The sequence below is a fragment of the Aethalodelphis obliquidens genome, unplaced genomic scaffold, assembly GCF_003676395.1.
Source record: "Aethalodelphis obliquidens isolate GAN/ISIS:26980383/991018 unplaced genomic scaffold, ASM367639v1 scaffold57, whole genome shotgun sequence".
Lineage (NCBI taxonomy): Eukaryota > Metazoa > Chordata > Mammalia > Artiodactyla > Delphinidae > Aethalodelphis > Aethalodelphis obliquidens.
Genome location: NW_020838001.1, coordinates 200,662 through 227,806, shown reverse-complemented (window position 1 = coordinate 227,806; position 27,145 = coordinate 200,662). Strand labels below are relative to the sequence as shown.

At 58.8% G+C, this 27,145-nt stretch overlaps 2 protein-coding genes across 8 annotated transcripts in view; both read left to right on the top strand.

Annotated features, from left to right (window-relative positions):
- Positions 1 to 18,904, top strand: part of PRPF6 (pre-mRNA processing factor 6) — a 33,548-nt gene extending 14,644 nt beyond the window's left edge. The window contains exons 10-21 of one of the 2 annotated variants that reach the window (XM_027086668.1): positions 956 to 1,074; positions 1,907 to 2,125; positions 6,805 to 6,927; positions 9,598 to 9,719; positions 11,145 to 11,283; positions 12,835 to 12,954; positions 13,203 to 13,379; positions 13,750 to 13,883; positions 14,507 to 14,598; positions 16,090 to 16,204; positions 18,098 to 18,224; positions 18,665 to 18,904. In XM_027086668.1, coding sequence (XP_026942469.1) covers positions 956 to 1,074; positions 1,907 to 2,125; positions 6,805 to 6,927; positions 9,598 to 9,719; positions 11,145 to 11,283; positions 12,835 to 12,954; positions 13,203 to 13,379; positions 13,750 to 13,883; positions 14,507 to 14,598; positions 16,090 to 16,204; positions 18,098 to 18,224; positions 18,665 to 18,817 — 1,640 coding nt within the window. In that variant the 3' untranslated portion in view covers positions 18,818 to 18,904. Of the gene's footprint in view, positions 1 to 955; positions 1,075 to 1,906; positions 2,126 to 6,804; positions 6,928 to 9,597; positions 9,720 to 11,144; positions 11,284 to 12,834; positions 12,955 to 13,202; positions 13,380 to 13,749; positions 13,884 to 14,506; positions 14,599 to 16,089; positions 16,205 to 18,097; positions 18,225 to 18,664 lie in introns of those variants that run through there. The other variant, XR_003428631.1, reaches the window with a different exon arrangement.
- Positions 18,905 to 19,020: 116 nt separating this feature from the next.
- Positions 19,021 to 26,621, top strand: CUNH20orf204 (chromosome unknown C20orf204 homolog). 6 transcript variants are annotated; one of them, XR_003428632.1, is made up of 4 exons: positions 19,021 to 22,453; positions 22,561 to 22,815; positions 22,898 to 24,044; positions 24,161 to 26,621. XR_003428632.1 is itself a non-coding variant. In XM_027086673.1 (4 exons), exons 1-4 carry the CDS (start codon positions 21,204 to 21,206, stop codon positions 23,666 to 23,668), a joined length of 1,149 nt encoding a protein of 382 aa, XP_026942474.1. In that variant the 5' UTR covers positions 19,021 to 21,203; the 3' UTR covers positions 23,669 to 26,621. The 6 variants fall into 6 exon arrangements, 5 of the variants coding, with proteins under 5 accessions (XP_026942474.1, XP_026942475.1, XP_026942472.1 ...); XM_027086673.1 differs by having other exon boundaries at positions 19,021 to 21,206; positions 22,334 to 22,453; positions 22,898 to 26,621; XM_027086674.1 differs by lacking the exon at positions 24,161 to 26,621 and having other exon boundaries at positions 22,898 to 23,050; positions 23,172 to 23,433.
- The last annotated feature ends 524 nt before the right edge of the window (positions 26,622 to 27,145 follow it).

Below are 27,145 nucleotides of genomic sequence, written 5' to 3'. Positions count from 1 at the left end.
AGGGGCACCCCGTTTTCAAGGGCCTATAAAGGGGAGGGGGTGCCCCGTTTTTACAGGGCCTATAAAGGAGGGAAGCCCGTCTCCCAGAGGTGGGAGGGGCTGCTTCTGCTGAAGGGAGGAACGCGAGACACTTGGTGAGGCCGCAGATTCTGCACCATTGAATCTTAGGGCTGTTTCCCGCAAGCTTGGCCCGTGTTTTCTAGAAAGAAGATCTCCTTTGGGCTGTTCTGGTTTCCTGCCTCCATCAGCTCTTAGTCACCGTCACTCCTGCCAGGGGCTGACTGGAGACCTTGCCTCAGCCTCCCTAGTCCGCCTGCTGCAGGGCTCTGTGTTTAGCTGCCCAGTGTTTTGGCTTTTTCAGTAAATTGCATCTGAAGGAAGGGCTCTGCTGCTTAAACAGAGGTTTGGGGGTTTCCGGACTGCAGGATGTCATAGCTTCTCCTGGGAGCTGGTCCCCCTTTCCTGCTGTCACTCGTGTGAACTGAGGCCCCGAGGCTGCCGGTGTGGTGCAGCACCTGGTGCCTTTGCGCTCGTGCTCCTTGGGGTCCAGGGAGGAGCCCTCGCTCTGCCGTCCTGGGCAGATGCGGATCCCAGAGTCGTTGGTGCTTTGTGTCCCCGTGACTTCCGCACACTCACTCACACGCGGCCTACTCGGCTGGCCCTCCTGGGCAGCGGGTGCCTGGTCTGCGCTGCCTCATTTTCTCATGTTGATTTTCAAGTGTGAGTGGGTGTGAGACGATGCACAGCCTTCTCTGCCACCCTTGCTTGCTGATTCGGAACGTCTGCACTGGTCTCTTTGGTGTCTGTCCAGACCTGTGGGACCCATGTGAAGTCCCGGCCTGTCACCCAGGGCAGAGACCATCTGGACTTGCTGGCAGCAGCATCCTCTGTGACACAGTATCTTGCTTTCACTTCCGTTTTTCTGTGATCTGGTTTCTTATTTGACCTTTCCCAGCCCTTGAGCACGTTCCAAACTCAGTTCGCTTGTGGAAGGCGGCCGTGGAGCTGGAAGAGCCCGAAGATGCTAGAATCATGCTTAGCCGCGCCGTGGAGTGCTGCCCCACCAGCGTGGAGGTGAGTCCCCGCCCTGCAGAGGCCTGGGCCCGAGGTCAGTCTGCAGAAGGTGTCAGCTGGGCCTTGAGCTCACTGAGGTCCAGCGCCAGGCGGCACAGTGACCATATGCTCCTGCAGGAACCGCAGAGCAGAATCTAGCTCGGCCCCGACCCCATGGGAGCTCCGCGCGGAGCTCTCTGCTTCAGGGCCCGGCCTCCTAGTTCAGCTCGGAGTTTGCCAGTGGGACCTGGAGGGTGACAGAAAAGACTGGTATGTCTTTCTGCCGGCCCAGCGGGAGGTTGGCTGTGCCTCAGAGCTACTTGGATTTCTTTAGTTTTAAATTTTCTTGTTCAAGCGTTTTTTGAAGTGACTTTTAGTCTTGATTTCATGATGTCCAGTCTGTCTTTAATTATCCTAAGGGGTGTTGTGAAATTCTCCAAACAAAATTAATCTTAATTTATTTACATAAAAATAAATAGAGCCCATACACATTTTTGGTGATAAACTGTTGCATAATCAAAACCTGTGGTGTGAGAACTCCAGACAGCTGAACACCGTGTCCTTTCAGTTTGCGAAGGTGACAGTCACACCCTGCTCACCTTCTGTCCTAATGCCATGTACCTTTAACCAGTGTTTGGAACGCGGGGCTGAGAACCCGTCAACTATTCATGTTAACCACATCACTAAGTAAGTCAGAAGCATAACCAAACAGCTTTCAGATGAGGCAGAAAATGCCGCCGCACACGTTCCTGGGCCCTGTTTAAAATGGTCCTTGAAAACTTGTACAAAGGATTTTGTGCAAGGGCTGTGGCCTGTGGAGGGTCCACCTGACCTGGCGGGTCTCTCCGTGCAGCTCTGGCTCGCCCTGGCCAGGCTAGAGACCTACGAAAATGCCCGCAAGGTCTTAAATAAGGCCCGGGAGAATATCCCTACGGACCGGCACATCTGGATCACGGCTGCCAAGCTGGAGGAGGCCAATGGGAACACGCAGATGGTGGAGAAGATCATCGACCGGGCCATCACCTCCCTGCGGGCCAACGGCGTGGAGATCAACCGCGAGCAGTGGATCCAGGTGAGGTTGGCAGGTGCCACGGTGTCCACTTTAAACACGGACGCCCTCCTGCTCGTCAGAGTCCCTTGGAGGGTGGGGACATCGGGGTGGCACCTGAGAGGCCCGTCCTCACGCTGGCAGGCACAGCAGGCACAGGGGTGGCTTCTCCTTATGTGATCACCTCGTGGCTTTTTATGGAGGTGCAAGCCTGAGTGCATCTAGGGGGAAACTTCAGTGTTCCGATGCTTGGAGATTTAAAGATTTTAAGTGTCCCGATTTAAAGGAGAGTGAGCCTTAGAGCTTCTGTCTCTCAGGTCCCCGTCTTTAACTTATGTAGATCGTGGCCAGCGAGGTCTTTGAAAGCACTCTAACCCGCCGCCAGGCTACAGCTGCCCTCTCCTGCCTCGTCCTGCCCCTTTGCTTCACCCACCGCCCTCAGCCTCGGAAGGCGGCCCCAGCCCTGTGCCGCCTCCCTTCTCGCGCCCCTGCCGCCGCGGTGCTGCTTGCCCGCCTCCCAGTGGCTCCAGCCGGTGCACCGGAGCTGCTCCAGCATCACCTTCCTCCCGAGGAGGTGGCGATGGATCAGTACCTCTGTTCTCTTCCCTTCCTGTGTTTGGGCAATGTTTTAAAATCTCAGGTGCAAGGCCTCATGTGTATCTCTAAAATCGAACCATCTAGATTCAGCTCCTTTATTTATTTAGTGTTGTTTAACCATTTTTGACATTCTCATTCCTTTGTGTGGATCCTGGTTTCCAGCTGGTGTCATCTTCCTTCTGCCTGACGGACTTTTTTGAACATTTCTTTCAGTGCAGGCCTGATGGTCAGTTCTTCCAGTTTTTAAATGTCTGGAAACAGTCTTTATTTCTTCCCTGCTTTTGAAAGATATTTCCTCTGGGTGTAGAATTCTAGGTTGACAGTTTTTTCTTTCCGTGTTTTAAAGACACTGTTCCTGCCTAGGTTGTTCCCAGCGAGACACCTGCTGTCATCTTTGCTCCTCTGTACGTACTTTTTTTTAAAATTAAATTAAAAATTTTTTTAATTTCTAAATTAAAAGATTTCTGTCTACTTTTAAGATGTTTTTCTGTATTGTGGGTTTTGAGCAGTTTGGTTGTCATCTGACTTGGTGGTTTTCACGTTTCTTGTGTGTAGAGTTCGTTCAGTATCTTGGATCTGTGGATTTATAGATTTTATCGGATTTGGAGAATTTGTGTCCCCTGTTTCTTCAACTCATTCTCTTTCAGGCACAATTACCTGCTCATTAGGCTACTTGAAGCTGTCTTCCAGCTCATGGTGATCTATTCATTTTTTAAGTTATTCTTTCTGTTTCATTTTTTAACAGTTTGTTACGCTATAATTAACTGTCCATAAAATTTACCCATTTAAAGTGGGTAATTCAGTGGGTTTTAATATAGTGGGTTATTTATCTTTTTATTGTTTATTATCTATTTTATCATCGAGTTGTAAGAATTTTTTGTATATATTTTGTATACAAGTCATTTGTCAGGTAATTGTACTGCTTATAGCACAAATGTTTTTGATATAGTCCAATTTATTTATTTCTTTTGTTACTCATGCTTTAGGTATCATATCAAAGAAACCTTCCCTAACCTGAGGTTATGAAGATTACTCCTGTGTTTTTTAAGATTTTTATTTTTTAGTGCTTACATTTAGGTCTGTGACCCATTTGCCTTAAAAGAGTTGAACTTCACGCTTTTACAAGTGCGTGTCCCGTTGTCCCAGCGCCACTAGATCTTCCCCTGTTGAGTAGTCCTGGCCGTGCTGTGGAGAACCAGCTGGTCATAAATGTAAAGGTTTACTTCTGGAATCTCAGTCCTGCTCCGTTAGGCTGTATGTCTGGGTTTGTGCCAGCACCACACTGTGCTGCTTCCTGTGGCCTTGAAAGGAGGCGGCTTTGTGAGTCCTCCTCCTTTGCTCTTCACAGATTGTTTCGGCTGTGCTTGGTTCTTTGTGTTTTCATATGAATTTTAGGGTCAACTTGTCAGATCCTACAAAACAGCCAGCTGGGCTTTGATAGAACAGATCACCTGGGTGGACTGTTGCCATCCTAACAGTAGTAACTCTTCCAGTCAGTGAACGTGGGGTGTCTTTCCAGTTATTTAGGGTTTTTTTTTTTTTTCTGCGGTATGTGGGCCTCTCACTGTTGTGGCCTCTCCCGTTGCGGAGCACAGGCTCCGGATGCGCAGGCTCCGCGGCCATGGCCCACGGGCCCAGCCGCTCCGCGGCATGTGGGATCTTCCCGGACCGGGGCACGAACCCGTGTCCCCTGCATCGGCAGGCGGACTCTCAACCACTGCGCCACCAGGGAAGCCCCATTTATTTAGTTTTTTAAAAAATTTTTTGAGTAATGTTTTAGTGTACTAATATTACACTTATTTTATGTAATCTAAAGTACTTTTTTATCTTTGATGCTGTCATAAATAGAATTTTTTCTTGTTTTCATTTTTAGGTTGTCCGTTGTTAGTATGTAGTAATACAATTGATTTTAAAATATTGATCTTATGTTCTGTGACCTTGCTGAAATCATTTATCAAATTGTAATAGTTTCAGCAGATTCTTTAGGATTTTTTATGTATAGGATTATACCGTCTGTAAATACAGTTTTACTTCCTCTTTTCCAGCACGGTGCCTTTTATTTCCCGTCTGCCTGCCCGGCTAGAAGAGCAGTGGTGAGGCCCCCACCTCTGGTCGTGGAGCTGGGGGACGTCTAGTCTTTCCTGTGGGTGTGGTGTGAGCTCATACGCCCTCTGCTCTGGTCGGTTACAGAGATACTCTTTTTTCTCTCAGTTTCGTCTTGGATAACTTCTGTTGCTTTGTCCTCAGGTTTCGCTAATCTTCTGTAACGTCTAATCTGCTGTTCATGTCATCGAGGACATTTTTCATCTTAGATCTTGGCAGTTTTCACTGCTAGGAATTTTGATCTTTTTAAAAACCTTCTATCACGTCTTTCATGTTGCCATATAACACTCGAACACGTGGACCGTGATTATCATAATAGTCTTAGTGCCCTCGTCTGCTCCTTCTAACACTGGGTCCCTTTGGGGTTGACTTTGGTAGACACTGAGTATCTTCATCATGAACCGTCCTGCCCGGTTGCCTTGCATGCCTGATAGCGTTTGCTTTGCTGTGGGCGCTGTGCCTTTTCCCTTGTTGGGTGCCAGATGCTTTTGGGCCGCCGTGAGCGTTCTGGGCTTCGATGTTGAGTGTGGTTCTGTTATTGGAAACGTTCTGACCCCGTGGGTCTTGCCTCGACACTTGCTGGGTGTGGGGCAGTTTGGGACTCAGTCTCCTGTGGAGGTGACCTCTGGGTGTTGTGCTCAGTGCCATGTATCTCCTGGGGGTCTCCGCTCTGGCCAGTGGGAACAGGCGCTGTTCCTGGACCCAGCTGTGCTCCGAGGACCACTCCCACTGATCCTTTTGGACGGTTTTTTCAGCCCGCCCGTGCTGGGTTGTGCTCAGTGGAGAGCACGGGGGGCCCCTCTGTAGAGTGGGTACCCGGGGCTGTCTCCTCGTGTGGCTCTCCTCTCCCATACCTGGTGCTGCGTGCTCTGCCCTCCGTGCTCTTCTGGGGCGCTGAGCTCTGCCCCTTGGCTGTGGGTCAGCCTGTGCCCTCTCCTGAGCCTTTGCCCTTGGCTCTCCTCTGCCTGGGATGCCTTTCTGATGCTTATTACCATGCCCGAGGGGCTCAGGCGAGGGCTGCTGTGCTGTGCTCCTCTCACAGCCAGGGAAGCCAGGCTCGGCGTGTCCAGCCAGCCTGGAGTCTCTGGGTGATGGCATCGGCAGGGTGCTTCCTACTCCTTTAGCTGTTGCAGACAGCACTACAGAAGCGTCCTGGCGCATCCGTCGTTTTGAACGACTGGGAGTATGTTCCTTAAAAGGCGTTGCTGGGTCAGCCTGTGTGAGTTTTGTTTTGACAGGGAGCTTGAAGCTGCCCGCGGTAGAGGTCGTCGCTGTGTCCATCCTCAGCCGCACGCATGTACCTCTGTCCCCACCTTTGCCCGCACACTTCGATGTCGTCGGTCTGACATGTGTAAACGCGCGTCCCTCTCTGCATTGCTAGTCCTTCCCACCGGCTGTGCAGGAGGCTTCAGTGGCACTCGGTGTCTCGTCTCTGGAACCACGACGGTCTTCTCTCTGCCTGTCCTGAGAGCTGCTGTCCTGAAGTCCAGTGCTTTTCTGCTGGTCAGCCCGGGCCCCCTGCCTGCCGGAACGCCCGGTGGCTGGTCCCTCCCCAGGTTTCTGTCTCACCTTCCGTGTGCCGGGCTCCTTCCCCCAGTCAGGTCTGCCTCTTTGGGTTAGAGTGGCTCTTCCTTTTGTCCATTTCAAATCTGGATCCCAGGCCGACAGTACGAGTGTGAGTGGCCTCATCTTTTACCCCCAAGTGCTTTGGAACTGTCTTTGCATAGCAACCCCTTATGGCCACTGAGTTGCCTACTCTAGTACTTTGTACACAGTAGGTGCTTATGCAATGTCTGTTGAGTGGGTAGGTCAGGGATTTGTGGAGTACTCACCTGCTGGATGTCAGGGAAGGGTGAGCACAGTCAGCGGGCAGTGGCAGGGCCACGAGGGCGTCAGAACCCTTGGAGCTCACCACCTGCAGCCCGCTCCGTCCGGGCACTGCGTCCACATGTCAGGCTTCTGCAGCTCTGGGTGGCAAGTTCAGTTCTGTGTCCCTCTTTCAGGATGCCGAGGAGTGTGACAAGGCTGGGAGTGTGGCCACCTGCCAGGCGGTCATGCGTGCCGTGATCGGGATTGGCATTGAGGAGGAAGACCGGAAGCACACGTGGATGGAAGATGCTGACAGCGTGAGTGTGGCCGCGTGGGCCTGGAGTCTGTGTTTGTGGGGAGCTGCTCTGCTTTGGGAATCTTTCTGATCTGCTGGGTTTTATCTTATTTTACTTATTTATTTACTTAATTCATTTTTGGCTGCGTTGGGTCTTCGTTGTTGCATGCAGGCTTTCTCTAGTTGCAGCGAGTGGGGGCTGCTCTTTGTTGGGGTGTGCGGGCTTCTCATTGCAGTGGCTTCTCTTGTTGTGGAGCACAGGCTCAGTAATTGTGGCTCGCGGGCTCTATAGAGTGCAGGCTCAGTAGTTGTGTCGCGCGGGCTCTAGAGTGCAGGCTCAGTAGTTGTGGCACGTGAGCTTAGTTGCTCCACGGTCCATGGGATCTTCCTGTGCCAGGGCTCGAACACGTGTCCCCTGCATTGGCAGGCGGATTCTTAATCACTGTGCCACCAGGGAAGTCCCTGATTTTTAAACGTAAGTTGCAACTGTAAGGAGTACAGTTTTCTGTTAGTCTGCTGCAGAGCTAGAATATGAGCGCTTGCTAAGCTGGACCTGGAATCCATCTCCCAAACCTTCCCAGCTGTTCACCCCTGACCTCTGGACCGTCCCTACCTCTGGTCTTTGCTGTAACCTGCGCTTCAGAAAACATTTGCACATGAAGCTTTTGTCCCCTCTGAAATGATTTCCTTGGAGTGGTGTTCCAGAGAAGAGTTGATGAGTTCAAGATCAATAAAAACATTTGAAGCTTTTAATACCTTAAATGTGGCCCTCTCTTTTTAATAGCCTCTTCCCCGCCCCTGCCCCTGCCCGCTGTGTTGGATCTTCGTTGCTGCGCACGGGCTTTTCTCTGGTTGCGGTGAGCGGGGCTACTCTTCGTTGCGGTGCGCGGGCTTCTCACTGCAGTGGCCTCTCGTTGCGGAGCACGGGCTCAAAGCGCACGGGCTCAGTAGTTGTGGCACATGGGTTCAGTAGTTGTGGCTCGCAGGCTCAGTAGTTGTGGCGCACGGGCTTAGTTGCTCCGTGGCATGCGGGATCTTCCCAGACCAGGGCTCAAACCCGTGTCCACTGCATTGGCAGGCGGATTCTTAACCACCGCGCCACCAGGGAAGCCCAATAGCCTTTGATTTAAAAATAACTTTAGACTTACAGAAAAGTTGCAAAACTGTAAGAGGAATCCTTTTACACCCTACACTTAGATTCCCCCAGATTTACCCATTTCACCACGTTGGCTTTTGTGTTCTCCACTCGTGCCCACGCTTGCACACACGTGCCCCTTATTCTCCCTGAACTGTTTGAGAGTACATTGCACATGTGGTGGCCCTTTCCCTCTAAACGTTTCAGTGTGTGTTTCTTTAAAAGGGGACCTTCTCTTACGCAACCACAGCATAGCTGTCAAGCTCAGGAGATCAGTGCTGATGTAGGACTACGATGTCATCTGAGGCCTTACTCACATTTCACCAGCTGGCTCACTGAGTGCCTTTTGGCAAAAGGAAAAACCCAACTGTGTTCTGGTTGAGGAGCTGCCCAGGGTCATATCCACAGGTCTCCGTGGCCCCGAGAGTTCGGGGAGGGCTTTGGTCTGTCGCTTTTCGTGAGTGTGACTTTTCTGAGGGTACAGGCCCCTGGGTTTGGTGTCCATGCTGTGTCCTCGCGGCCGGGCTCTGATCTTCGTAGGAGTCTGTCCTTCTGGGTCGGTGGGGGCACATCCTCTGAGCAGCTCAGGCGGTGCCCGCCAGGCCCCTCCCCTGGAAGGCTGCTGTGGCCCTTTGTAACTAGTGAGTATTTCGTGGGAAGACACTGAGACTGTGTAAACATGCCATTGCTCTCCGAACTTTGACCTACGAGTTTGCGGGTCCATTAAGGATGGTTTTGGCTCCTGTCAGTTATTACTGTGGGATCTGTCAGGTGCTGGTTTTCTGGATACCGTGGCTTCTGCGTTTGACAAGAGTTGATCAGCTGGACTCCTGCAGGGCAGAGCTTTTCTTTCTCCCTTGTTCGTGTGGGCACTCTCCTGCCCCTCCAGTCCCTGGATGCAGGCCGTGGCTGCTGTCTGCATGGAACTCGCGCGGTGTCACACGTGTGACCCGGGTGCCTCGTGAGCAGTAGAGTCTCCAGTGCCAACCATCGTGGCCTCAAGGCTTTTTGTTACATGACGTTTCAGACAGGGAAGCGTGAGGAATGACCTCGCAGGCGCCACGGCCTCTGCCGGGGGAAGAGCCCAGCTCCCTCTGGGTGTCGGGCCCTTTTAGTTCTGAGTGTGGACTTGAACTCTGTGCTTCCCCCTGCTTTCCTCATCGCCCTTGAGAACACGGGGGCCTCGGCGGGCATCACCCTGCAGACAGATGACAGACTGGGAGCAGTAACTCTGGAGCCCTTTCAGACCTCCTTCCGCTTCTCTGTCGTCTCTTCACTTGGGCTGGAGCAGGCAGCTGTCCTCGGCGCTTTGTGAGCTGTGGGAGGAGCGGAAGCCCTTGTGCCCACGAGCGTGGGGCTCTCCAGGGCTCACCCCCCGAGATGGGCTGGCCTGCCCAGCCCCCAGGCCCTGAGCGACTGTCGTGTGGTCCCATGGGGCCACGGAAGCCCCAGAGTCTTTGTAACTGGCCTACAGGGCTCGGGTCAGGAGTCACAGTGTGGGTACCCGTTCTGGGTCGGTGCTGAGCCGCCCTGTTCATGGCCCTCTTTCTGCCCTAGTGTGTAGCCCACAGCGCCCTGGAGTGTGCCCGAGCCATCTACGCCTACGCCCTGCAGGTCTTCCCCAGCAAGAAGAGTGTGTGGCTGCGGGCCGCGTACTTTGAGAAGAACCACGGCACCAGGTACGTGGCAGGCCCGCCGCCCTGCGCCGGCTTTAGGCCTCTCGTCCCCGCGGGTGGGCCAGGGCCTTGTTCAAGGTCCAGCCTCTGCGGCGAGGGGCGGAAGCTCTTGGACTTTTCAGCCAGGCTGTCTTTCAGGCACCTTCTGTGCTAGCGTTGCTGCTGTTGTATAGTGCCAAGGCACTGAGGGGCCCATCTGCCCAAGTGCCTGCAGCTGAGCCAGGGGCACTGGTGGTTTGAGGGGTCCCTGGGGCAGGGCTGGAGCCCGAAGTCCCACGTCTGTGGGGCTCTGGCTTCGGCAGCGTGGGCGGTGCGGCATCTGGGCCCCGGCAGGCCTGTTTTTCATTTCAGCTGCATTTGGGTTTGGGCTGGTTTTTGTGCTCCGAGGAGGTCCTTGACAGTTTTCTTTAATTGTCCTCTTTAATTGAAAAAACGTTTCATGTCTGCCTTATTGGCTGTAACTTCTGATTAAATTAGATGTTGCAACGTCTGCAGTTAGGTGGGCAGCCTCTGCCTGGGTCCTCTGCTGCGTCCTCTCTGCTCGGGCCTCCTGGTCCCACCTGGGCTGCAGCTGGGAGCACGGAGCCCCTGTTGCTTTTCTTTTGTCTCATTGATCAGTCTTGGGCTTTGCTGCTGAAGTTCCCGGTCCCACCGGCTGCTGTGTGTTTTGCAGTTAACTCCTCTGGGGACATTTTGAAATGACCCGGCCGGTTCCCCTGTACAAGTTCACCCGGACAGTCCTGTCTAGAGCAGGGCTGCTCCCGGGGGTCTTGGTCCCTGGGTTCAGGGGCAGTTCCCCTCCCCTGGCTCTGGTGTCCTTGGCCGGGTGAGGGGGCCAAGTGCTTCAGACCTGGGGGTGTTGGTTCCGGTGTCGAGCTTCATGCCACGCAGACGATTCTGTGCGCTCACTCGGTCTTACTGCTGAGCCCTGGGGAGGTCGTCTGTGCCGGGGGTATTACAGGGGTGGTGGGCTGTGCAGGGGTTGGGGACTTCACACCTGAAACCCAGGCTTCTTGCTTGATGGTGACCTAAAATAACTTTCTTCCAATAAGACAGTTTCTCTGGATGCCGGAGAGTAGACTCGGGTCGTAATCTTTATCGGCGGATCTGTGGTTAGAGATGAAAAGGCCCCCGGCCCCCAGACCGCAAAGTTATCACGCCTCCAGGACACACGGCTGTAAAAGGCTCTCTTGAGAGGTTCCATCAGACTCTGCTGTTTGAACAATGCATTGCTTTGTAGCACCCTCTTCCGTAGTTGACTTTCGAGCCTTTATGGAGAGAAAAGATTTCCCCACTCGCTCCCCATTGTAAAAGTCTGGTAAATCATTGACAGCGTGGAACTTTGAAGCGCTAACTGTCTTTTCAGTGCCCGCGGCTTGACTGAGAGCGACCTGCATTCTCTGGTGGTGACCAGCCCCTGTCTTTCAGGGAGTCCCTGGAGGCCCTGCTGCAGCGGGCCGTGGCCCACTGTCCCAAAGCAGAGGTGCTGTGGCTCATGGGCGCCAAGTCCAAGTGGCTGGCCGGGGACGTGCCCGCCGCGAGGAGCATCCTGGCTCTGGCCTTCCAGGTGGGTGAGGGGTGGGCCTTGGCCTGAGGGCTCCAGGGTCCCGTGCCCTCCTCAAGCCCCGCCCCCTCGTCGACAGGAGCTGACCCTAGAGGGGCCGAGCATGGTCAGGCCGCGTGGGACTTGGGCTGCTCTGTGGGCAGTGGGGCCCTGAGGGGCCCTGAGAGGAGGAAAAATGGCCCAGACGATGGACACCTACCTCTCATTTGCCGCCACTCAGTCTGACCTCGGGCTAAGTGTTCCACAACACAGACTCAGGGAGACGGGAGGGACAGGGCAGCAGCCGGAGCACCATGTCCCCACACGAGGGCACGGCGACAGCCACTTTCCTACGTGAACATTAGGGTGTCCAGTCCCCGCCCGAGGAAGGCCTGTGCCCCGTGCCGGAGCATAGGTGCTTGCATTGGGGTCCCACGTGGGCCACGTGGCGCTGCCCAGGCCCGTCGGCGGGTGGAGTTGAGTTCAGACAGCCGCGCCTAGCCGGGCTCACTGTGGCTGATGCCGTGAGCTGTGCATTTCTCTTGCCCTTTTTTAGTGTTTTGTTTTTTTTTTCTTTTTCTTTTTTGGCTGCGCCACATGGCATGTGGGATCTTAGTTTCCTGACCAGGGATCGAACCCGCATCCCCTGCGTTGGAAGCGCAGTCTTAACCACTGGACCACCAGGGCAGTCCCCGTGCATTTTTCTTAGGACCTGATTTTTATTGTCACGTGTAACATCCTAATACTTTATGACAACAGGGGTGTTAGTCAGTGGTTTGCAGCATGCTTTTTTATAAACTAGAGAGTCTACGTCACTGTGTTGTCACCCAGGCTGGCATAATAAAGTCTGTCCTTCCCTGAGTAAACACGTGCAGGGGCCGGGCTTGGGTCTCCCTTCTGCTCTCAGCTGTCGTCTGGGTGCCCAGTGTGGAGGACACTCCTCATCTCACAGTGGTCCCGGCGCTCTCCCACCACTGCCTGGGCAGTGCTGCCTGTCCCTGCCCCTCTTCTCCTTAGCTGCCACCGGTGTGGGGGGGGGCTTCTCAGGTTGGGGACGTGGTCAGGCTGAGTGTGGCCAGCAGCTAGCTGTGCTTTCAGGAGGCTGGAGGGCACCACCCACGTGTCTGCTGGACTCTGGGTTGTACGTGACCCAGTCCTGACCCCAGAGCCCTCTCCGCGCCGTCCATGATGTCCCGGGCATCCTTCCATCCTATCCACGTTGACACACTGGGACGGCCAGTTCCTCATTGCTAGGCTTGGGAAAGAGCAGGGTTGGGTGGGCGGATCCACGCGGGTGGGACGTGAGCGACGGCGTCAGCAGGCAGAGGGTGGCGGTTGGCACCACGGCCCTAGTGCCATGGAGGCTGCACGTCTGTGGCAGTGAGACAGGCTGGCCTGTTTGTGAGGAAGTCGGTGTCCTGGGGCTGGACTCTGCTCCGTTCCCCATTAGCCCAGGACATGCCTGGATTAGACGTCCTGCTGCAGAGTGAGGCCCGGTCTGGCTCCCAGGCGGGCTGCCTTTGATTAGGGTACCCTCGCCCTGCTCGCTGCTGATGCTGCGTGCTTGCCCCGCAGGCTAACCCCAACAGCGAGGAGATCTGGCTGGCGGCTGTGAAGCTGGAGTCCGAGAACAACGAGTACGAGCGGGCCCGCAGGCTGCTGGCCAAGGCCCGGAGCAGCGCGCCCACCGCCCGGGTAAGCAGAGCCGTCCCGCCCGCCACGTGCGGGGACCGCCGCGCCCCGCACCCTGCCTGAGGCCACAGTACTCGGAGCTCATTTGTTCACTCTTGGCTTTAAAACGCAGTCATGTGTGTAGCCCTAGCTTGTCCCAAAAGATACGAGACAGCGTTCGGGGCGAGCTCTCGGTCAGGCGAGCGCCAGGAAGGTGCTGGCCCAGCCCAGGCCCAGCACCAGAGCCGGGCTGAGGCCATCTGACCCCTCAGGTGTTCATGAAGTCTGTGAAGCTGGAGTGGGTGCTGGGGAACATCGCGGCTGCGCAGGAGCTGTGCGAGGAGGCCCTGAAGCACTATGAGGACTTCCCCAAGCTCTGGATGATGAAGGGCCAGGTCGAGGAGCAGGAGGAGCTTGTGGACAAGGCCCGGGAGGCCTACAGCCAGGGGGTGAGCCGGGTGCCCTCTCCCCGGGCGGGCGCCGGGCTCGGAGGGGCTGTGGGCTCAGGGCAGGCCCATCCCCTAACCCGGTCCCGGCGTCTGCCCCCCACCAAGCCGTGCACGCTGCACTCAGCGGAGTACGGTTTACGGCCCACGTAAGGCACAAGCTGCTGTGTTGACACCCACAGCGTGCTCGTGAACACACACCCCGTGCACGTGTGCACAGTTCAGCCGTGCGTGTAGACACACGCCTGGGCGTGAAGCGGCTGGGTCTCTGGGGGCAAAGGTGGCCCTCACTCCCGGCTCAAGGAGCCACCACGGCTGTTACAGCCCCCCAGATGCCAGCTGAGCCCTCTCTCACTTGTGTCTGTGGCTGCAGTTGAAGAAATGTCCCCACTCCACACCCCTGTGGCTTTTGCTCTCCCGGCTGGAGGAGAAGGTTGGGCAGCTGACCCGAGCTCGGGCCATTCTGGAGAAGTCTCGCCTGAAGAACCCGAAGAACCCCGGCCTGTGGTGAGTCCCTGCGCCGCCCGCCATGAGCCAGCCTCACTCACACGCTCAGGCCGAGGGCTTGGTGCAGCATTTCCAGCTCAGGCTCTGTGGGAAGGTGCCAGCCGTGAGGAGTCCTGTCTCAGCCGTGGGAGGGTTCAGACGGGCCTGAAGGTAGTTTGACACAGTGTAGCTTGTGTTCAGATTAAGGGTTCCCCAGGAGAGCCAGGGCATCGGGAGTGGATGACGCCGAGAGAGTGGACTCTACAGAAGAGGTGATATCTGGGAAAGGCCTTGAGGGATGAATAGGAGTTTGCCGGGTGAAGAATATGCATAGGAGGCTGTGCACACAGAGATGCAGCGTGTGCCTTCAGGGTGTCAGCTCAATGAGGTGCCCCAGCAGCCGTCAGCAGGCCTGTCTGTCTTCATCCTGGCCGTCTTCATTCGCACCTCGATGACATCAGAACCCCAGGTGTCGCCTACTGCGGCGGCTTGAGGGTGCGGGTCACCAGCATCTCCCTCCTCTGGTAGATGAGCCACTGGGCAGAGTAGGGAAATCCAGCCCCTGCAGCTCCCCAGGACCTTCCGCTTGTCATCGGGCTGCCAGTGGACGGCACTCGACCCCCACCTCGGGCCTCTCTCTGCAGGCTGGAGTCTGTGCGGCTGGAGTACCGCGCGGGGCTGAAGAACATCGCCAGCACGCTCATGGCCAAGGCGCTGCAGGAGTGCCCCAACTCCGGTGAGCACCCCGCTCCCAGGCTGCAGACAGGGGCATCAGGTTCAGACAGGCAAACCTACATCTGTTACGCTCGGCCATTTAGACGGCTGAATGCAAGCCTCAGCGTGAGGAGTTTGACCTCGTGTTCTGAGGGGCTACCTTTTTTTTTTTTATATATATAATTTAGTTTTTAACTATTTCATCTCAAGTCTGTAAGTTAGTGCACGTGCAGTATAAACGAATTTGGAGCAGAAAAGGGGACGTGAAAATCACCTGTAAGCCCAGCACTTGGAAATCATTGCTTTTAGCTTGTTTGTATTTTTACAACTTGTATTATTGCACAAAATCAAAGTCATACTGTGCGTTTGGTTTTGTGCCTTTTTTTTTTTGGCTGTGTTGGGTCTTCGTTGCCGCACGTGGGCTTCCTCTAGTTGCGGCGAGCGGGAGCTACTCTTCCTTGTGGTGCGCGGGCTTCTCATCACGGTGGCATCACTTGTTGCGGAGCACGGGCTCTAGGTGCGCGGGCTTCAGTGGTTGTGGCTCGTGGGCTCTAGAGTGCAGGCTCAGTAGTTGTGTCACCCGGGCTTAGTTGCTCTGCAGCATGTGGGATCTTCCTGGACCAGGGCTCAAACCCGTGTCCCCTGCATTGGCAGGTGGGTTCTTAACCACTGCGCCACCAGGCAGGGAAACCCCGTGCCTTTTTTTATTTTATTTTTTTTTTAAGAATCAATCCCTTCTGTTTCTAAGGTATTTTATTCAATATCTCTCCTAAAGTTTCTGTTACGTGTGTAATTTTTTTTTTTTTTTTTTGCGGTACGCGGGCTTCTCACTGTTGTGGCCTCTCCCGTTGCGGAGCACAGGCTCCGGACGCGCAGGCTCAGCGGCCATGACTCACGGGCCCAGCCGCTCCGCGGCATGTGGGATCTTCCTGGACCGGGGCACGAACCCGTGTCCCCTGCATCGGCAGGCAGACTCTCAACCACTGCGCCACCAGGGAAGCCCCCCGTGCCTTTCTTTAAAGCTGAAAATTTTGTGAGAATTTTTCATTATTGAATTCTTAAGAACGCACAGTTTTTAGTGGCATCGTAGAATTACCTGCGTGTATGTCAGAAATACACCACTCACTGGGGGTCAGTTTGCAGGCTGCTATCAATCCCAGGTCGTCTTTCTGCCTGAATCTTTAGTAGCACTTTTGGTTATTTTGTTACAATAAATTCTCAGCTGTGAAGTCACTGAGGCCCTGGGAGTGAACCCTTGGAAGTTGTTGGGACTTCCAGCCTAGCCGCCCCCAGGATGTTGTCCCATCCGTGCCAGTGGGGCCCTGTGGCTCCAGGTGGGCAGTGGGGCAGGCAGCACAGGCGGCCTCTGCTCTGCTGCCCAAGCAGACGTGAGCGGCCATGGGGGAGGTGCAGCTGTGGACACCCTCAGTCTTCGAAGGCTGCCCTTGGGCAGCCTGTGTGTGGACGGGCACATCTGAAAGCTGAGGCAGACGTCTGTGTGTCTGGATTTCAGGGGTCCTGTGGTCTGAAGCCGTCTTCCTGGAGGCGAGGCCCCAGCGAAAGACCAAGAGCGTGGATGCCCTGAAGAGGTGTGAGCACGACCCCCACGTGCTCCTGGCTGTGGCCAAGTAAGTAGGTGTCCTCGTGGCGGTGCTGAGCCCCTCACTCGTCCCTGGAGCAGGGCGGGCTCCCCTGGTCCACGGCCTCCACAGCTCCATGTCCGAGCGCATCTCTGGGCAGAGGCCCCCTGGACATGGGCTACCTGGATGGCCTGGGTCGTCCTGGACCCCGACCCTCTGTCCTGGTTCTTTCCTGTGGCTCTGCTCTCTCTGTCTCCACTACTCTTCAGTTTATCCCTACACGGGCCTTGGGTTGCAGGACAGACAGGCCTGCTGACGCTGGGCCACACGGAATTTAGGTTACAAGCGAACCTTCTTTGGTTCAGAGGGCTGTAAGCAAGACAGTTGTTTCCATTGCGTTAGGGCCAGAAAGCAGACCCTTTGACCTGTGTGAGCCCGGGAACAATCCAGGGCCCGTTGGTCAGGCCGTCAGTGTGCCTGGGGGTGTGGAGGCCGCCTCCCAGCCTCAAGGGCAAGAGGAGGTGAGCAGTCGACCTCCCGCTGCAAGGTCCTGCAGGGTGCTGGGTCCCGGGCTCCCTGGGGAGGCGTGGAGGGCCTTCAGAACCTCCTGGCCCCACAGGGTCTCTGCTCCCTTCTAGAAGGAGGACGATGGACGGCCTGAGAGGAGCAGCCTGAGTACCCGGCCGGGGTTGGCTGTGGCCAGGCTAGGAGGGCTCTTTGGGCTCTCCCCTGGGCCAGGGGGTGTGTGGGGCCCAGGAGCTCCTGTGCGCTGTTGCTGCCCCGGCAGGAGCCTGGCCCACCTGCTTGCTCAGCTCCTGCCAGCACCTCCTCCGTGGGGCCGAGGGCACTGCGCGCGGGGCTTCCCTCGGGCCCCTGAGGCGCAGCCTGGGCCCCGGCCACCTGGGAGGCTCCCGCCCTTCCGCCTTCGACTCCACTCCGATAGGGCTGCCATAAAACCTCATAAAAGGCTTTGTAAGGTAAACAGGTCCCTCCTTGCTGTTCCCAGGCGGGTGCTCTGTGTGCTGCTATCTGAGTTTGTGCTCTTTAAATCACAGTTTATCTAACATTAGCAATTAAGGATACCACAAGGCTTAAAAAACAATCAAGCTATCCAAGCATGACATTATTCCATTTTGTAGCTGAGAGCAGCCCGAACAGCTGCCTGGAGGGTGCGTGGTGCACGTCTGCTCGGGTGCTTCTGGCTGCGGAGCCGGGTGGAGGATGGAAGCCACCCGGAGGCCCCGGTGGGCGGCTGTCAGAGTGCCCACCGCGCCTCCCCGCTGGCCTGCCCTCCCCTCGCTGGCATGTCGGCAAGGCTCCCTGGGCCCCTGACTTGGTTTCTGACGCTGTGGATCCTCTCCTGGGCCTAGTTTCCAGGTTGCTGTGTCTGCTGGTGTAGGCCAGGTTCTCAGTGTTGGCTTGGGTTCCTGCTGGAGCTGCCTGGTAGGGCAGAACGTTCCAGAAGGTGAATATGGAGGAGCAGGCAGAAACTTCAGTTCACTTTCTCTAATCAGAGCCTTGATTTAATTTCTGTCAGGTTTATTACTTTCATCTCCCTATATTTTACTCAAAGGAAAATAATTTAAGGGAGTTTGAAGTTCTTGCTCTGTGGGTGGTTTTTTAAGAAATGCTTTGGTTAGACACTTGAAGGAGGGTTTCAGGTTAGTCACCTGGAGTGGTTTCCGGGTGATCAGGACTGATTCCTCGGCACCCCTGTGGGAAGCCCAAGCTCTCCAGGGAGAGGACAAGACCAGCAGTGCCTGAGCCAGGCTCTGTGCCACTGTGGCTGCCTGTGGCAGGTCACTAGACTGACCGGGCTCATGGTCCAGCGCACCCGGGAGCGGGCTGTGGCCCGAGGAGGCCAGGGCCAGCCCCAGAGTGCCCCCCAGCGCCGTCCCCTGGCCGCCGCTCACTCGGTCCCGCCCTGCTGCTTCCCCCCAGGCTGTTCTGGAGCGAGCGGAAGATCACCAAGGCCCGGGAGTGGTTCCACCGCACTGTGAAGATCGACTCGGACCTGGGGGATGCCTGGGCCTTCTTCTACAAGTTCGAGCTGCAGCACGGCACAGAGGTGAGGCACCTGCCGCCCGCTGCCCCCGCCCTACCTGTCCCGCAGCGCTGAAGGCTGATTCAGCTTCCACGCGGCTTTCTGGCTACAGCCTTGGAGCCTCTCAGCCTGAGATTTAGATGTTTGGGGCATCTTTTAATGAGTTGGTTGTGATGGGGGCTCGGGCCATGGCACAAATGGGGCTGGAGCTGGAGGCCTGGGAGTCGTCCTTGTGCCTCGGGGGACCTGTCCTCCTATGCAGGAGCCCTCCCGGAGCCCAGTCCCGTTGGGTCCCCCACAGGATGTGGAAGCCAGGCTTGGGGGAGCTGGTTGGCTCCCAGTTGGGGGGCGGGTGCGGGCACTGGTGTGAGGCCTGGTGGAATGTGGCGGGCCTGCTCCCGGGGAGCGGGGCTGGGGGCGGCGGAGGAGTGGGGGCGCCTCACGTGCCCGCGGTCCCCACCCAGGAGCAGCGGGAGGAGGTGAAAAGGCGCTGCGAGAACGCCGAGCCCCGGCATGGGGAGCTGTGGTGCGCCACGTCCAAGGACATCGCCAACTGGCAGCGGAAGATCGGGGAGATCCTGGTGCTGGTGGCGGCCCGCATCAAGAACACCTTCTGACTGTTCCGGCCCTGCTGGCTGGGGGCGGGGCGGGGGGCGTGAGAGCTGTCTGTCCTGTCTTTGATTAAAGGCTTTCTAGTAGTCGTGGGGTTTGTGGCCGGCGGGTGTTCTCCGAGCCCTCCCCTCGCATGCTTTGGCCGCCCCAGTCTGCCCCGCGCTGGACGGGGCTCACTTTCCAGGGGGCCTCGTGAGCTCGTGCCCACAGAGGAGACGCCAGGGGAGCGGTGAGGCTCTCCAGGGCTTTATGGAGATGGTGGCAGGACCTCATGTCCTGGGTAAAAGCCCCGCGTGGGGACAGCCGGGGTCTGGCTGGCCTGGCGACTCCAGTGCCCCTGCTGGTGCACGCGCTCTCCCGCCCCGGGGTGCTCTGCGGCCCCCACCAGCCCGCAGCGGCAGGCTGCGTGTGCCCCTGGGTAGGTGACTTTCCTGGGTGCGGACGGGCCTGGCCCCTGAGGTGCTGCCCCCAGCGTGTGAGAGGCTCGCTCCCATTGGCAGGTGAATTCACTTTTGCTAATTTGGCGTCAGCAATTTTATGCTAAAGCACTTGTAACTGTCCCCTCTTTAGACTGCAAATGCATTCATTACTTGGGAGACTTGAGTGTGTTTTCACCATGTGAGGATGAAAGACTTCCCCGGGCTCTGGATCCCTGCGTCTGTGTCCAGTTGGAAACTAGCTAGTTCTCTTGGAAGGGGGTGCGTTGGCCACGGCTGGAGACATCTGGCCGGAGGTCAGGGTCGGTCCAGAGGCCACGGGCCGGGCGAAGAGATGCGGATCGTCACGTGTGGTGACGAGAAGGGCAGCTGGCGGTTACTCCCACACATTCTTTTGTAAGAAACGATCCCAGAGGGGCTCCTCGGTGCCCGTTCTGCGGGTCAGTCACTGACCCGTGGCTTAGCCCTCTGGCAGCACCCGAGGTTGGGGAGCATGCCCTTCTCGTCAGCACCAAGGGCGTGGGCATCTGCCTGCAGAGCACGGGCCCAGCCGGGTCCACCTCCGTCGCTCTGGGAGCCACAAGGTCGTGGCCAGCCCTGGGCGGGATCGGACCATCCCTGTGTGGGGTCAGGAACTGCTGGTGCCAGGGTGGGCGCCCGGGGCAGGCCCCGCTCACGGATGGTCTGTGGCTCTGGAAATCCTTCCTCTTCTTACCCGAGGTCAGCCAGTCCCAGAGGGCCATGCCGGAGGTTCCTGGGTGTTGTCACTGACCTCAGGAGTTTCCTGTGATCCCTTTTGGAGGAGGTCCTGCCCATTGCACTGGAAAGTGAGTCCTGAAGTTTTTAGGAGCTTGAAAGCCAGCCTGTCCCTGTACAGATGTGGAAACTGAGGCCCAGGAAGGGGCAGTGACTTGGCTGCAGCCACAGGGCAGCTGGCAGCCCTCAGTTGCTTGTGGCTTCTCCCGGACACTTTCTCTGATCTCAGGTCAGGTGAGGCCTCCCACAGGGCCCTTGGAACGTTCCAGAGCATCTGATTGGCCACATGCAAATGTCTCCTCGTTTGCCTGGGGATTGTTTTCTCAATGCCTCGAGGTGGTGGTGAAACTGCTTTTCTCCCTGGGGAAAACATCTCTTAGCTTTTCTTCCACTGACATTTTTCAGTTCCAGCTCAAGGCTAGCTGAGTTCCTAGGCTTGGGCAGGGCTGGGCAGCCCCAGCACACTGCCCGGCAGCGTGCTGTGGCCCGGCTCCCTGCAAGCCTGGTTGGTGAGTGGCCGTGAGCTCCCCCGGCAAAAGACCCCCCTCAGCCCAGGACGGGCGAGCAGTGGGAAGCACCTCTCCCCTGAGTGCTGGGCCAGCGGGGAGCCGGGAAGTCCCCTGCCTGGGACCTGCTGGGGCAGGACCCCCCGGACGTCAGGGTGGGGGAGCTGGGGGGTGGGAGGGTTACGTCCTGCTCACCTGGTCCTGCTGGTGGCCAAGTTCCTGGCAGAGGCAGCACCTGCTGACCACCGAGGAAGGCCCTGGAGAAGGGCGACCCCGCTTCTCCTGGCTCCCCTTCCCCAGCAGCCGGGCCCTACCCTGCTCTCTGCCCACCGAGCGCCCTGGCCCCTCCTCGGCAGAGAAGATCTCCCAGGTCCGGCTTAATCCAAGATCCACTGGGTGGGAAGACAGCCCGGTGGGGCTGGGCTCCAGGGTCAGGTTAATTGAAGAAGTGATTGGATAGCGGTGGGGAGAGGGAGGGGGCAGGGCTGGGATCCTGGGGCCTCCCTCCTCCCTCCCCCCTTTGCTCAGAGGAGCCAACTTCAAAAGCCTCGGCTGCCTGCCGTCCAGGGAAGCCTTGTTGGCCGGGTTTGGAGCGGACCTGGAGTGGCAGCGGCGCTCCCCACCTGAGGACCCCAGGATCATGTCCCAGGCCCACTGGCGGGAGTGAGGGAGGGCCTGAGCCTGAGAAGCCCATGGTGAGCAGCTGTGGGCCGCTGGGGAGGGGGCTGACTTCGGCTGGGCAGGGAGCGTGCACAGCCCAGGAGAGGCTGCTGTCCCGCCGTGTCCCCACCGGGAAACTCCCCTTGGTTCCCGTCACCGCAGCCTGGCCCTGGGTGCTCCTGACGGGCCTTCCCGGCAGCTGCAGCGGCGGGGGGAGGGAGTCTCCCTCCTGGAGCTGGGGCCACCCTGTCCTCATGGGTTGGACTGGCCTGAGCCTCGGGCCCTGGTCAGGGGCAGACAGGCCTTCCCGGGACACCCTGGGCAACCAACCTACCCCACTTGGACGTCCCTCCAGCACCAACGGCTCTTGTGCTCACTATGATCTCTGATCCTCAGCAGGCAGAGGGGGCGACTGAGCTGGCCATCATGCCAAGCCTGTCTAGGGAGGGGGTGGGCTTTGAGAAGGGCCCACAGCTAATTGCATTTGGTCCTCCGGCCAACGCTGCCGGGTGCCTCAGGCAGGGAGCCCCCACGGACTCCAGGTCCGGCCCTGCGTGGTCAGGCTCTCCTGCCAGGCTGGGAAGCAGAGTCGAGTCCTGTGTCTCGAGTCCCAAGTCTCGCTGGGTTCACATGATTGATTTTCCAGTGCTGTGTGACTCCAGCCCGGGGGCTGGGAGCCTGCAGACAAGCTGCTCTCTCTCTCTGATATTCGGGCTTCTGAGTGGGGGTGGGCTTCTTCACCATGAGAGCCAGTTTTCTTTCTGGGGGAGGGGAGCCCTGGTGGTGTGGACCACGGTCCCCTTCCTCCCTTCACCTTGGGCTTTCCCCAAGCCTTCCCCTCCCAAAGGGGTGTGGCCTTGAGCTCTGAGCCCTCACCCCTGTCCTGGTTGGGTTGGGGGTGCAAGGGAACCCCAGCCCCCATGGCTCTGAGAGCTGGTAGCAGAGCCATGGGGAGGGTGAGGAGAAGCTGCTCGGCCATTGAGGGAGCAGATCAGTTCTGCCCTCTCCTGTGGGGCACCTGGCGATGAGCCCAGCTCTGGTGGGCATGGGTCAGGGCATGGCCAAGGGTGAGACTGTACAGGGGGTGCTTCCCGCTGTAGGCAGACCTAGGTCAGTCCTGCCCCCCAGTCTTATGGGTACTTGGGCCCTCACACCCATGCAGATCAGAGCCGCGGGTGCTGTCGTCTGTCCTTCCCCAAACCTGCCAGCCCTGTGCCTAGAGCATTTGTTGAATGGCATGGCGACGTCTCCGTTATACCAGCTTAGAGATTCCCTTGTACAGGTGTGTGTGGATCGGGATCGGGGGTGGCGGGGGGGGGGAAGCACATTGCCCGCAGTGCTGCAGGAGGGTCGGCGCCTCCGCAGACTCTGAGCCTGTATCCCTTCCAGGGGCCCCCCAGGCCCGCGCTCTGGGCGCTCCTGCTGGCACTGCTGGGGGCTGCACCGGGCCGGGCCAGGCTCGGCGCCTGCAGCGTCCCCGACGTGCTCCACCACTACCGCGCGGTCATCTTCGAGGACCTGCAGGCCGCGGTGAGGTGGACTGGGCCGGGCTCCAGACAGCTCCATTTCATTCAGAAAAACCTGACTGGAGCCGCGGCCTCCCGATGGCGGGGCCGGGTGGGAGCCTCCTGTGGCGCCCAGAAGGTATGGAGACATCACCACCCAAGCCCTCCAGCCCCCTCCCCACGGGGCTCCTCCCCCAGCCCCCCGCTTCCTCCCTCCCCAGGAGCACAGTATCCTACTGTCCATCGTGGCCCTGGGTCGGACCCTACGTGGGGCGGTGGCCGGGGGCCGCCGCGGGGCTCTGGAAAAGGCGGCTTGGACCGTGGCCGTGCGCACCGAGGCGGTGATGCGGCGCCACTGCCGGACGCTGCGCCAGGTGCGCGTCCCCGCTCGCTCCCACGGCCCCGCGGTCTCCCTTCCCAGGGGCTGGACACGAGCTGCGGGGGAGGGGGCGGGCGGGGACCGTGCCCACGCCCTGACCGACGCGTCCCCGACAGCGGAGCCGGCGGCCCGAGACGCGCCCTGTTCGGCGTCGGGGCGGCCGGAGACGGCTCCTGCTGCGCGCCCTGGACGCCGTCGCCACCTGCTGGGAGAAACTCTTCGCGCTGCGCGCCGCGGCCACCGACGGCTCCTGGGGCTCCTAAGCGCCCCGAGCGCGCGGGGATTGGGAAAGGGCCTTGCGGCTCGGCCCCTCCCTCGCCGCGGCCCGCACTCCTCGGAGGGCCCGGGACTGGGAGGCGGGGCCCGCCTGGCGAGCTGGTCCCGGAGGGGGCCCGCCCTCCGCCCCCAGCAAGGCCCCAATAAACTGAGCTGGTGCTGCGGCCCTGTTCGCTCTTTCTTCGCCTGCCAGCTGTGGGGCCAGGGCGCCCCGGGTCCGCGCCTCGGTGGGGAGGGGGCGCTGGGGCCTCCCGCACACGCGGTGTGGGGGAGGGGGGAGCGGCGGTGTTCCCAGGCTCGGCCAGCAGGGGGCGCCTCGGGACGGGACTCCTGCTAAGTCGGCGCTGCAGGCTTGGGCGGGGGCAGATGGGGACTCCTGCTGGTCCTAAAATGTAGCATCGTATCCGTCCTGCTCCACTCTGGGATGGGGGAAGGGTGGAAATGGAGGGGAGGGGAAGGCTGAGCTTTGTGAATTCGGAGCAAAACAACCGGATAAAGGAAACGGGCCTGAAGGGAAGCGAGCTGCGGCCCTGGCTGCAAGCTGGGCCGGGCCATTTCCTGTGGCCTGGGAAGGGTGGCAGCAGCTCCTCGGCGGCGGGACTGGACAGGCCAGCCAGGGACCCACCGTCTCGTGTCCTGGGACCTTATGTTTGCGTGGCCCGGTGGAGGGCTGATCCCTGGAGTCCCGCACCTACAGCCGCGTAGGCCTGGAGGTCCGTGGCCCCCTCCCGGATCACAGCCTGTGGAGGGGGCGCAGCAGGGCAGGCAGAGCACCTGGTCAAGGTGGGTGCCTGGTCGGCACACCTGTCATCATGCTCTCCCCTGACAGGTGGACGGACCCAGTAGGCACCGAAGCAGGCCTTGCCCTGGGCACCCTGGCAGAACAGAGGCGAGCAGGAGATGCAGACAGGCCTTGCTGGCGGAGCCGTCAGCAGGGCACAGCTGGCCCTGAGCGCCCCCATCGTGCGCGTGTGAACGCGTTCAGTCCGAGCAGCAGGAGCCACTGCCCCTGGTTCGTACAGGAGGAAACTGAGGCACGGGGAGGTTACAGGACTTGCCCCAGACCTCACAGCCCGAAGTGTAAGGGCCGGGATGAGAGCCAGGCCCCAAGCAGAGTGACAGCCCGCACGTGCCCTGTGTGCAGGCTGGGGACCTCAGGGTGCATGCAGTTGCCTTGTAGGTTCCCAGGCCACGTGGTCGCACTCTGAGTGTGAGGGTGGCCTGGGCAGGGGGCCTGTGTGGTTGAGGTGAGGCTGGAGGAGGTGGGCTTGGACATGAATGGGGTGAGGGGAGGTGCGGGCAGCCCCAGGGTCCTGGCCCGAGTCCCTGGGGGAGTCCTCGTCTTGAACTCGGGGAACACTGGTGGAGGAGCAAGCTGAGGGGAGCAGTCACGCCGCTGGCTCCTGCTGGGCGTCCAGGTAGGAGGGAAAAGTCCTGCTTTGGTTGGAGCACAAGGCTTGGGGGAGATGAATTGGGCCTGGTAGAAGGTCAGTAAGAGAGTCCGGGGGTCTGGGTGCGGGGACGGGGAGGGACAGGCCCTCCACAGAGGCCCCCACCACGCTCCTGCTTTCCCCAGGGCACCTGGCTCCTTGCACTTGGACCTCAGCGCCAGGGCCTGTGGGGAGAGTGCGCCTCCTAAGGGCGCCTGGGCGTGGCCTCTGGGCCGTCATGGCTGCTGCCCACCCACAGCACTCCTTGCTGCCGTGGTGAGCGGGCAATGGGCAGCCCTTTCTGTCCGCCCATGCCTGAGGCAGTTCCCAACAAACCCCAGTTTCAGGGGGGCTGGGAGGAGGAGCAGAGGCCTTAGTTACAGGGACACAATCTCCGTCTGAGTCCTGGACTGCAACCATGGTGGTGGACAAGATGCTCCTGCACCCTGGCCCGGCTGTTCCTCCCTGGGGGCCCCTGCCAGAGCCTCCCCGGTAGTGAGCGTGTGTGTGTGTACACAAATGTATATGTCGAGGTGTGTGTGCACAGGGATGTGTGAGTGCACAGGTCCAGGTTCCTGCCCCACCCTGTCTGACAGGGTGCCCCTCTCTCAGGCACACCCTCCTGATGTCTAACCCTGGTCTGTCCTGGCAAATTGACCGCCTGGGCGTGGGGGCTGGAGGCCTGTGGCCTGAGCTTGAAGACCCCAGTGGTCCCTCCCTCATCCCACTTCGACGTTGTTCTCAGCACAAGACCCCCACCCCCGCCCCGGCCACCGCTGTCTACCCTCTGCACCTTCTCTCGAGGCCTCAGTGCCAGGCAGAGGCTCTGCACATCGTGCCCAGGCCTGCTTCTGCCAACCCCCGGATGATGGGTCAGCGTCATGGCTGTGGGGACACGGGCCGCTGTCCCCACATCTCAGAAACCATCTGTATTAGTTTCCTAGAGCTGCTATAACAAATTAGCACAAACTAGGTGACCTCACACAGTAAAATTTTCTTCTCTCACAGTTCTGGAGGCCAGAGGTCGTCCAAAATCAGTATCATTGGCCCGAAATCAGGTGTCGTAGGGCTGGGCTGTGCTCCCTCCAGGGGCGAAACCATTCCTGCTTCTTGAAGCTTCTGGGGGCTCCGGGTATTTCTTCGCTTGTGGCTGCGTCGCTCCAATACCTGCCTTTGCTTCGTGTGGCCGTCTCTCCTCTCTGAGGATCTTTGCTGCTGGATTTAGTGCCTCCTGGGTAATCTAGGATGATCTCCTCACCTCAAGATCCTTAATTACATCTGCCACGACCCTTTTTCCACGTAGGGTCCCACTCGTAGGTTCTGGGAGGTGGCGTATCTCTGGGGCCACCCTTCAACCCACTTCAGCATCTTTGCTCATGCACGATGAGGGCAGGGTGGGCTTCTGGCTTCTGGGACGAAGTCCACTTGTCCAGGGCGGGGACACCCCAACCAGACCACGTCTGGGGCAGGTGGAGGGAAAGCTGGGCTGCCCTGCTCAGACCTGAGGTCTGGCCCTCCAGGCTCAGCACCGGGGCACATGAGCTACCCAAATCTTTGCTGGCAGGAACTGACCAGAACCGACAGAGAGATGGAAAGAGACTCAACGGTGAGGACAGAGCCACTGGCCAGGGGTCACGGGGCCACGGAGGGCAGAGTGTAGGCGGTGTGACCCGGTGGATGGGCCCCGCCTTTCGTGGACTCGAGGTATCTGCCAGGCCCCTGTGCCCTGCCTTCCCTGCCAAGGCCCTAGGCATGTGGCCTGAGCCTGGTTCTTCCTCCATAAAACACTCTTCTGGGGCACACACGTGGTGGGGTTGGGGCCTGCACCCTGTGGTGTCCTGTCCTACACACGTGCCTTCTCAGCTGCTTCACCGGGGCGGGGGGGGGGGGGGGGGGGGGCTGAGACCTAGGGGGAGGGGCTGTGCCGGGGTGGCAGATGCGCCGCAGAGCGCTGGCCAGGGAGCCAGACCGCCCATGTGCAGCGCTGCAAGGAGGGGCCAGGCAGCTTTGAAGGGTAGTCCGGGTCCCACGGCCTCCCCAGACTGGGAGCCTTTGTAAGAACATCTGGAACACGGGCAACAGGCAAACTGGTCTCCGGATTCGGAAAACCAAAAACGTGATCCCAACTGTGCCACGTGTGTGTTCCCTGCCCCCGCCCACAGGCCCCTCTCTCTCTCTCTCGACCCCCACTTCCCACCTCTGCCCCTCCCCAGGCTGCCAACAGACCACAGGGGTGGGGTCCGTGCCAACCTCGAGCACTGGCCCTTCTGAGGGCGGCAGAGCGCCTTTGCCCTGCCTGGGGCCTACTCATGGGCTCCAGCGGCACCTCCCCCGTGTCCCCTCCCCTACTGGCCGCCACCCCAGCCCAGCTGAGCACCAGGAGG

What these genes read in the sequence shown, in the direction of transcription:
- CUNH20orf204 (XM_027086671.1), top strand. Translation starts at nt 22,196, where the DNA reads ATGAGCCCAGCTCTGGTGGGCATGGGTCAGGGCATGGCCAAGGGTGAG. An exon ending in TTAGAGATTCCCTTGTACAG is followed by an intron (nt 22,454 to 22,560) that starts GTGTGTGTGGAT and finishes TATCCCTTCCAG; the next exon opens with GGGCCCCCCAGGCCCGCGCT. An exon ending in CCTCCTGTGGCGCCCAGAAG is followed by an intron (nt 22,816 to 22,897) that starts GTATGGAGACAT and finishes CTCCCTCCCCAG; the next exon opens with GAGCACAGTATCCTACTGTC.